General features: G+C 34.2%; 1 protein-coding gene across 1 annotated transcript in view; it reads right to left on the bottom strand.

Moving 5' to 3' along the window:
* Window positions 1–9,662: 9,662 nt before the first annotated feature.
* Window positions 9,663–11,072, bottom strand: part of UBE2E3 (ubiquitin conjugating enzyme E2 E3) — a gene marked incomplete at its 3' end in the record, with an annotated part of 69,373 nt that continues 67,963 nt past the window's right edge. The window contains exon 6 of the mRNA XM_084254853.1: window positions 9,663–9,760. Within this exon, the coding sequence (XP_084110979.1) occupies window positions 9,663–9,760 (98 nt within the window). The remainder of the gene's footprint in view (window positions 9,761–11,072) is intronic.

Raw genomic sequence — 11,072 nt, 5'->3', positions numbered from 1 at the left:
TTCTTCTCTGAACAACAAATGACTATTAAGTACGGGGAAGTTACAGGCACAGGAGCGTTGGTCCCTTTAGCCCTTAAAGGGCTTCTCTTTCAGCCAATAACTACTTTCTATTTCACAGAGAAGCAGCAGTTTCCCACTACCACATCTACCTCCCTGTCTGGACTTTTCCCCATTATTTTCTGCCTCTTCTCCAGTTAACTGTGGATGGAATGATATGTCTGAGGTCCCAGCAAAGATCAACCACTTCACTTGTCTACTACATCTTCTATCTGTTCCTGTCTAACTAGGAGAATTCAAGAATTTGATGTAGAACAACTGCTTCAAGTGCTATATACTTCATTTCCAAAGTTCCTAGTCTAGTCACAAAGACACAAATGTCCAAAGTGCATGCAGAGAGATTTGAAAACACCCTCAGTAAATGGTGGAGCAGATGTCTTTCTCCAGGACATTCCTCTCTGCCCAGGACATTCATCTATTCCCCCATACTTTCCCACCACCATAAAAATACACTACTATTTTCCCCATCTTAAATAGCAGAACACATGCCAACTATTTCCCACTTCTCTACTGCAAAATTGTTAGGAGTCTCCAATTTCCTTGCATTGTTTGTGGCACCTAATTCAAGTGAGCTTTTGACTTCACCACTCCAACAAAACTGTGCTTATAAAAGTCACCAGTGACCACCATTCATTCCTTGCTTTAAAAAAAAGGACATTTTAGTCCTCATTTGATTTATCTATTCTAATAGCATTTGCCACCATTCCCACTACCTTTCCAGATCCCCGTACTCTCCTAGGGCTTCCCTTTGTATTCCTTTGACCATTCCTTCCTGGGTTCCTTTGCTAATTTCTCATCTCTTAGGCTTGTTAACAGTACTTCAACTCCTTTCTTTTTTAGCAGCATTCATTTCTTTGATAATCTCATAATGTCTCATAAGTCTAAATATCACATACATATATATATATATATATATATATATATATATATATATATATATATATATTACTCACGAGTCCCAAATGTACAAGGTTGGCCCTGAACTAATTCCTGAATTCTATCCACTGACATTTCCACTTGGATATTTAACAGGCACTTCAAACTTACTCTGTTCAAAACTAAGCTCTTCATCTTTCCTTACTCATTTAGCTCATCTTGGTTAATTGGCTAGTCCAGTCTTCTAATTCTACTTTGACTTCTTTTTTATATCACATAGTCAAAACTATCACTGAATTGTGTTAAAAAGAATCTGATCATTTCTGATAAACAGCTTTCATTTTACATCAAATGAAAGAGCTTCTGTATAGCAAAAGAGACAGTAACCAAAACAAAGAGACACCCCACAGATTGGGAGAAAATTTTTGCACACAACACTAATGATAAAGGACTCATCACAAAAATCTACAAAGAGCTGACGAGACTCAAAAAAACAAAGTAAACTACCCAGTCAAAAAATGGGCAGAAGAGTTAAAAAGAAAATTCTTCAAAGAGGAAATGCAAATGGCCAACAGGCATATGAAAAAATGTTGAACATCACTTGTAATCAGGGAAATGCAAATCAAAACTACAATGAGATAAAATCTTATACCAGTGAGAATGGCACATATTAAAAAAAACTAGCAACAACAAATGTTGGCAAGGATGTGAAGAAAAAGGAACTCTCCTGCACTGTTGGTGGGAGTGCAAGCTGGTCCAACCACTATGGAGAGCTGTGTGGAGATTCCTCAACCTGCTAAAGATGTAGCTTCCATATGATCCAGCAATTTCACTCCTAGGTATTTACCCAAAGGACACAGAAACATTAATTCAAAAGGGCACCTGCACCCCTATGTTTATAGCAGCACTATTTACAGTAGCTAAGCTTTGGAAACAACCCAAATGCCCAAAAATAGATGCCTGGATCAAGAAGATGTGGTACATATACACAACGGAATATTACTCAGCAATCAAAAAAGATAAATTCATGCAATTTGCAGCAACATGGATGTAGCTGGAAGGGATCATGCTCAGTGAAATAAGCCAGAAAGAAAAAGAAAAATACCAGATAGTCTCACTCATACCAGGAATTTAGAAAACCTAAATAAGGGACCAGGAAAAAGACTAATTATTATAAAGTAAAAATCAAAATCAACAAGCAACTATAAACCAGAGACACACTAAGGGGGGTGGGTACAGGAAAAGGGATTAGGGTCAAAACAAGGGTGGTGGGAATGATATGGAGACTATAAACAAGATGAAAATGCATACATTGTCAAAAATGAAAAATGATGTAAAAAATATATAAAATTTAAAAATGTATTAACAATTAAAAAAAAATCTGATCACTTCTTATACCAACACTGATGCCCACAGGCTGAAGTCACCAGCATTCCTTATTTGATTTATTATGCATTAGTCTCCTGACTGTCCTGCTCCCTATGTTTCTCCCCCCTCCAATACAAGTGTTTTCCCTAGCGGTAGAGAGTCTAATAAAACATGTCATATCCTATTGCTTTATTGCCAAAATACCCTCCAGTGGTCTCAAGTCTTCTTGAGACAATCACCCAAACTCCTTACAATGGACTACAAGATCCTATATGATCTTAGTTGTCATATTGTCTTACCTCCTTTTCTCCTCCTACCTGCTCTGCTTGTCTCTTCCCTGACCCCTCAATGTTTTTAGCATAATGGGGCATGCTCTTGCTATGACGTCTTTTTATTTGCCAATTCCTGATAAACTCTTCCCCCATGTCTCGTTTATTCATCATCTTCAGTTATTGACTCATCTTTTTGGAAAGTCTCCTCTGACCACCCTTTTTATAACTGTACTGCAAACTCATCTTTTTCCTTCCCAGCACACACCATTTTCCTTCCTTGTGGCACTTACCATCAGATAAATTTTTTTTTAGTTTTTTGGGTCTATCTTTCTATACTGGAAAGTAAATGCCATAAAGATTTGGATTTTCATGTGCTATGTTTACTGCCAGTCCTAAACCCTTAAAACAACATTTTCAGGGTTTAAACTAATAACTTATTTAGTAAAATGAATTGGATCCCTGGGTTCTAGGGTTTCAGTCAAGTAAGGAAGACATACAAAGTTAAAACGTATCTTTTTTTTTAAACTAAGACAAAAACACGGATTCACATGTAGATTTAAAATAGCCTTTTCTATTTGAAATCTAAGTGGCTAGAAAAAGACTAGCAGAGGACTAAAAGAGCCAAGAAGAACAATATAACAATCAGGCAAGGGGTGCCAGAGATACACTTACATAGAGCTCTGTCCCTCAATCTCTTGTGTTCCTCATAAATTATTACTTTTCATCATTTTATAGATGAAAAAATAAAACACCTGTGTAAAGCCTTGTCATAAATACTCCAGTTTCAGTCACTAAAGAATCTTCAATTTTCCTTACACGCTTGCCCTTTAATTGTCAGGACTTCTCTTGGTGCCCAACACAGAGTCTCAGTAAGGCATTCCTCTACAGATTCACACGTCTCCCATCTTGGTTTGAGGTGGGCCTGGAGCAACACACAGCCAACATCTTGAGCTTGCTTGTCTGACTTATAAAATATTTGTGTTACAATGAGTAACATTAAGTGAGAAAGTTGTTGTAATTAACACTCCTGGAACTAGGGAGTTCTACCTTGTCACTTTCCAGTTACACCTACAGGTACTGTTAGGACATGGGGCGATCAATAAAAAAAAGTGGCCCAGTTTGATTCTTCATCTTATGTCATTTCCCTGTTTCACAGAAGCCAGAAGTGGGAAAAGAGACTTAAATATTTCAGTAAACAACATTCATTACTCAAGGACTGATCCCTCTCCATACTATGTGGTGTACTAGTACCTTGTTCGTAAAATATCGCTCACAGAAGAAAAAAAATTGAAAGCCTTCACTTTTCATTTTTCCTAGTAGATTTCCTAATCTTATAATCAGATACATTATTCCTTTGTCATTTCCCCCACAGTATTGAGAAATAATTGATATATATCATTGTGTAAGCTGAAGGCATAAAACAGGATGGCTGATAAAACACATTGTGAAAATCACAATAGGTTCAGCTAAACATCTACCTTATAAAGATACAATAGAGAAAAAAGGGGAAAACATTCTCCTTGTGATGAGAATTCTTAGGATTTACTCTTAATAACTTTCCCATATATCACACAGCAGTGTTAACTATAGTTATCTTGTCATACATTTTTACATCTCTAATACTTATTTTTTGCCAAAAAGAGAGTATAGAAATTAAAGAAGAAAGTAATGATAAAAGTAAATCATGTAACTTCTGTAGGATAGTGATTTGGTATGTATTAAGGATGTTCAACATTATAAAACTAATTCAGTCTCCATTTTAAACAGTTAGCCATTAAGTAGATTATGGAAATAACTCACTGCTACATATCATATTTGAAGTTAAGAGGAATATATCCAACACCTACTACACAGATCAGATTGATGAGGAATTAGGTGACACGACTAATATGCTTCACAGGCTCTTGGGTCACTTATGGAGAAGACTTACACCCATGATACATTATTTACACATTCAGCAAATATCTATCATGTTAAAAACAGGCTGTAATGCAGACAGGGAATAATAGATATTATCTTCTAAAAAGCTCACTAGCCAGAAATATGTATAAGGTATTAAACAGAATATAATAAAATACCAAAATGTATGCCAGAGACATAGGGTACTAAGACTAGTTTGAAAGAGAAATCATTTGAAAAACATCAAATAGCATTTCTATGTTTCATATCATATAGCTTGGGTAAAACTTACCAAATTATTATACCAATATTTTCATAGCTTAATCAGCAAGGACAGTTGCTCAATTTCCCATTAAACAGAAAATGTATGTATGAGTAAATACAGTATTCCCCTTTGCTACAAAGAGGGAAAATTGTATCTGAAGAGGAAAAGAAACTATTTTAGGGATATGACAATCTATTCACCTCTGCATGCACTGTGCTGCCTCAAAGAATCTTTCAATTAGCAAGCACTTAATTAAAATTTGTAGAATAAACTTACAAATTAAAGGGTTATATAGTAAAACTACATTTCACCCTCTTCCGTGAAAGGAAAAAAAAAAAAAAAAAGGAATAAAGCTTCTAAAAAGGTTGTTGCCAAAGAGGGCACATTACTATTGTTGGCACTTGGAAATAGGTGCATGTTTGAAGTTTTTTTTCTTTTTATCATTTCTTAAGCTTTGCAGATGCTATATGAGACAAACTAAAAGATACATGAGAAATAAAATGGAAAAGTTTCATCACAGGAGTAGACTTGAGATAAACTTTAGAGACTGGAAATTTGGAGCCAAAATTGCTTTTAATGTTTTATGTTGGGTAAACTTGAATGATTGGCTTTAGCCTTACTGGATTTCAACAACGTAACCTATGGAGATAGAAGACTTAAGATAAATTTAAATTACTCTAAATATATTTCATTGGCATTATCTAGTTTTGGTAGATTAATAATACCTTTGGCTATTCCATAGTTCTATTTCCAACCACATCCTAGGCTAAGCCCAAGATCTGCTACCTAATCATGATCAAATCACTTTTTCCCCTATACATAATAACAACAGGTACTAAAGATTGTTTCCACTGTCTTTACATGCCCAAGTCCAGGTAATCTACTGCTCCCCTCCCTTTTTTTTTCCTTTTTCAAAACTTAGCTTCTTAATGTTTGGCCTTACAGAATACTGTCACTTAAAAATCACATTGGGCTTCTAGTCACATGAGCTACTAGAACCATATGAAGTTGGAAGCACAGAACGTGCTGCTGGAAATCTAGAACACTCACTTCAAAGAAGTACTTATCATTTTAATGGAGTCAGGTGAAAAAAGACAAAAAGTGAGGCAAGGTATGGACATATGCATGTCCTTAGACTGTCACTTCTTATTTCAATTAACAAGGCTGACTGTGACAAAGCATTAACACTATCTACCAGTGCTAGCTATGCTGTTTAAAGCCCACTCCCAGCAATTCATTTTATTACCATTTTAAAAGGATTATCAGTGGGGACTATCTCCCATTACACTGGAGTGGTACACATTTAAATCATTTAAAAAATTTACAGAAAAGTTGACAGTCACAAAAAATTAGTTTCAAATAATGCATATCTACCAAAATGTAATTACAAATTATATTTTATTTGGGAATTGCTTGAAAAATCCTAGTATAAATCCATGAAACAAATGCATTTATTTATATATTCTATTTCTCTAAAATAAGAAATATTAACTAAAATATAAATGGATAATGTAATAATTGTATTATCATTATCTCAGACTCTGAAAATAATTTCAGTGGTTTTATAAAAAATAATTAATGTTTGTATCATGCTATAATTCTGTCCAAAGACTACAATATAAATATCAACTAAAATTATGGTAATATATTAACATGACTACATATTAAGTTAATATATGAAATCATAGGACTAAAATTGAGTTAAACTTTATGGTACATTCTTGCAAGAATATATTTGGACAAGTTTGTGGGCTGATCCCAAGTACACAACATCTCAAAGTTCTATTAGAGTATATACATGAGTCAATCAAATGCAAATCGCAAAAGAATTTTATCCCTGTGATTACTCTCCTTGCTTAAAAAAAAAAAAGGTAATTTCTACATCTCATTATTTTGGAAAAGTAGTCAATTAAATGCTTGTCATATTTATCAATATATACTTCCTGTGATGGTTATGTGAGTTGTGGGTAAATGTGAAATAATATCATTTATCTCATTTTTAAGAAAAGGAAATCAGTAATGTGAAAAGTATTCCTAAGATACCTGCGTAAGGAAGAAGATAAATAAGTATATCCTGACATTCATGGGAAAAAATTAATAAAGCCTTGTCTTTGCAAAGTTCCATCTGAGACTTTAAAGTAAGGATTTACTAAAATGTAAATTTGTACTGTTACCATATAGAATACTTTTCAGAAGTTACCAATTAACCTATACAAAATCCACTTTCACATATACTTAGTCAGTATTAACTTATTATAAACAAAAACCCTTAGCCTACTGTAAAAAAAAAATGGCATTGTATCTCCATACCATATAGGTTGAATATCTGGGGCAAGCTATTTAACCTATTTATCAGTTTCACTCTGTCAACTGAGGATCACCAGGGTATTTCCTCTCCTATAGGTCTTTAGGGGTTATTACATGAAATAAGGCACATAAGTGATTAAACAGTGCCTGGCATGTATTGGTGCACTGTAGAGCTCCTTTGTGGACACATGATTATAATTACAATATTATGGGTTCATTTGAGTGCATGGTACCACAGTTACTCTTGAACACTTATCAAATTACATTTGGACTTTTAAAATTTGTTCTTTATAGGTGAGAAAAAGGGCTTTAAATCTCACAATTTACATCTAAAGCAGATTCATGGAGGAAAAAAAATCATATTTAAAGCATACAAAGATGAAACCTAGGTACCTGGGAAACAAACCTATAGATTTTTAGAAACAAAGAATGAGACTTTTTAAAAAATCAGAATTTAAGGAAATCTAATAATAGAAAATGATAATTGCTATTTTTCAGTCCATTTGAAATTACAGCATATTCCCTGAAAGAGAAAGCAGGACAAACAGAATAAAATTCTGCAACATTAGAATTACTGAGTTTGGTAATAGGGAAGTAATCAAATTCAACTCTTTTGTTTCATATATGAATAAACTGAAACTCAAAGTTTTGAAGTGTTATTATTCAAGGCCACAAAGGTAGTATTTAGAGAGCTGCAGCAGCCCCACATATCCTAATATTCAGTATGATGAATATTTTCTAGCACCAAGAGAAGTTTATTATTCTAGGATGTAGAAAACAATATTGGAAGGGAAAAACTACTTTGTATAGATGGCCTGCATAAAAATCCGTGTAGATTATGTAAGGGGCTGCCATTCTGATCACAATGACTTGAATTTCTTAAACAAATTATAAGTTACTGCTTAAAATGCTTAAAATAGTTAAGGCTCAGTTTATCAAAGGCCTAAGTCTGAATTCCTCAAGATACTACCTTGTTGTTTAGTGTTTCTTAGCAATATGGAAAGATTTTAGGGAGAGGAGTTTAAATGAAAACTAGATCTACAGATGTAATTTTATTTTTACCCTGATTTCAGACGTCTACTGACAGACTCAGTAGGAATCCACTATTATTTGTGATACTATATGCAAATATACATATTTTTCTTTTGTTATCGTGAAGCAATAAATGTTATGCTATTAATTCCACTCTATAAATTTTAAGATGGTACTCCATTTCCATACTTACAAATGGAAAAGACATTTGCCCCATATTCCACAACTGTGGCTACATAACTAGAGAATTACCTCAATAATTATTCAGCTCACAGGGAAAAAAAAATAACAATTTAATCTGTTTACCAAATATGAACATTACAAAGTAATTCTAACTCCTGTAAGAAATTTATTTTTAATAATTATAACAAGAAAAAAGGAATTGAACCTGTAAAGCATTAAAATTTTGTTATTCTTCCCATTGAGAAATAATAATCACATCTGCACACTATAGAACCAGAGTTCTATTCTACCTTCAGGGCAGAAAAGGGTTTCTGTACTCAGCTCTGTATTCTGACTCTGGCTGTATCTCTGGCCTAGTACCATAATAAGAATGGCAATGCACATCATGGAAATTCAAGATCTGGATTGAAGTAAAAATAAACGAAGTTTAAAAATAAATGCACCGAAGACAAAGAATAGCTACCAAATTAGTTACTGACAATGTTGTCCAATGCTGGACAGAATCACCAATTTTGAAAAAAAAAAGTGTTCCATAAGACACTATCAGACTCCTGAGTGAGCCAGGATTTTATATTGTTATTAGCGCAATATCATGTTATCAAAGTAAAGCTTTATGTGCTTTTGAGACCAATAGTTTAAAATTCAGCTTTGCATATTTAAGCTTATATTCATTTTCTCATTAAGTCTTAAAGGAAAAAAATCTACACATTTAATTATATTTGAAATGTTTTCAATTTAATAATTCATTTATTTGTACTAGTCCTTAGTAGTCAATCTTCATGGTCACATTTTTATTTCATCAACAATCATCTCAGACACACCTTATAACAAGATTGACTTAAAATATTACGACAGGAAACTATGCCTTCAGGAGCATGTTTATTGTGTTTGAGATGATACATCAGGTGCTCTCTGAGCTACAAAGGGTAAAAGGAAATCCGCTCATTACAAACTGACAAAGGTAAAAGGTAAAACATTTTTCACAACAGCATGAACCACATACTCAGAAATAGATCTGGTTTAATACAAATGACATAATTCCTAGTCATCTACGGCTACTTTTATAAGTTCATACAGATAATGAATTAGGCTAAAATGCACTATAATATTTGGTAGACCTCAGGACCAGTATCCTTAGTACATCATCACAAAATACATCTTGATATTCCAAAGAAGCAAGACTTGCAAGTAGGCATTTTGAACATAACTAATCTACAGCTACAAAGTTCTACTCTTGATAGCATTTACCTTTTTGGGGAGTCTCCCAGTCTCCAAAGGATAAAAGCAGAGAGTAGAATCAGTATAACATATACACAGAAGTCCGTATTGTAAAGGCTATAAAGATTTGCAGCACAGTGAGAAGATGCCTTCTGCTCCTTCACACTGCAAACAAATGATCTCAATTATGTTGCGTATCTCTTGGTCCACTGTCTGGCTATCCTGTCATGTTCTGCTCTGTTGGTCAAATACTGAGTGGCTATGCTTCCAACCAGAGGATCCGCTAAAAAAAGTGGAAAGAACATTAAAAGATATTATATGGTATCTTATAGGTAAATTTTTTATATTCTATTAAACTGAAATACTGATTTGTCAATAGCATCTTGATATATATGACTATATTTTCAAAAGAAAATGTCTAAAGTAACAATCATTTTAATATCCAAATTAGAAAGGTCCCATTTACTAAAAATATGACAGTTGAGTTAATAAATTTTATTTTTATAAAAGTTGCATGCCTTTAATACATCAGAACTATTTTTTACTTGGTTATTTTATTCCAAAAGAAAGTGTACTAGATGATTATATTTCTGCGTTTTAATGGATATTAAAAAAATTTTAATGAATTTTTAAATAACCCCAGATCTTACAATTCAATGCAACTGGGAAATGAATGACTTTCTTCAGCCTGTGAAACACATGATTCAAATTATCATCCTTACCTCCACTTGAAAACTTGTCATTTGTTTTCTATATCATTCCGAACTAGAAATTAAATCTGAAAAACTTTTATTTTTAATTTCTTTTTTAAAAAGGCAAAACAGGGCCTCCCTGGTGGCACAGCGGGTTGAGCGCAGCGCTGTGAAGCTGTGTGCAGTCTCTGTAGCACGGGTTTGATTTCCAGCGGGCCAGGGAGATTCCCACATGGCATGGCAGACCTCTCCGGTCGTGCCTGCTGCTTCCCTCAGCAGTGTATTTTGGTCTGTCTGCCTGTTCTGTTCCTGGCTCTGTCTCTGGAGAATCCTCTCACCCTCCCACACCTCTAGCCTATACCCCAGCTCTTGTATAAAAATAAATAAATCTTTAAAAAAATAAAATAAAAAAATAAAAAGGCAAAACATATACATGCTATGATACTGAAGTGCCCCAAATGATAGCCAGTGAAAAGTAAAGCTCTCTTCCTTCCCCACTCCCAACTACTCAGAAATTTCTCTGCCAATGGATTATTACCAAAGATATTAAACACATTTACAAACATTTAGAATATTAATGTTATGCATATTTACTTTTTTTTTGGCAGTACGTTGCCTTTTTACTTACTACATTAGAGGCCTTTCCCTATTAGTTCATTTAGAGCTACCATATCCTTTTTATTTTTCTTTTTAAGATTAATTTATTTATTCATACAAGTGCTGGGGTACAGGCCAGAGGTGTGGGGAGTGAGAGGATTCACCAGAGACAGAGTGGGGAACAGAACAGGCAGACTGATGGAAATACACTGCTGAGGGGAGCAGTGGGGGAGACAGGAGAGGTCTACTGTGCCATGTGGGTTGCTCCCTGGCCAGCTGGGGCTCAAACTCATGCTGCAGAGGCTG

This window comes from Talpa europaea, assembly GCF_964194135.1.
Source record: "Talpa europaea genome assembly, chromosome: 1".
Classification (NCBI taxonomy): domain Eukaryota; kingdom Metazoa; phylum Chordata; class Mammalia; order Eulipotyphla; family Talpidae; genus Talpa; species Talpa europaea.
Note: the sequence above shows the minus strand (reverse complement) of the source record. Positions and strands in the feature narration are given on the sequence as shown.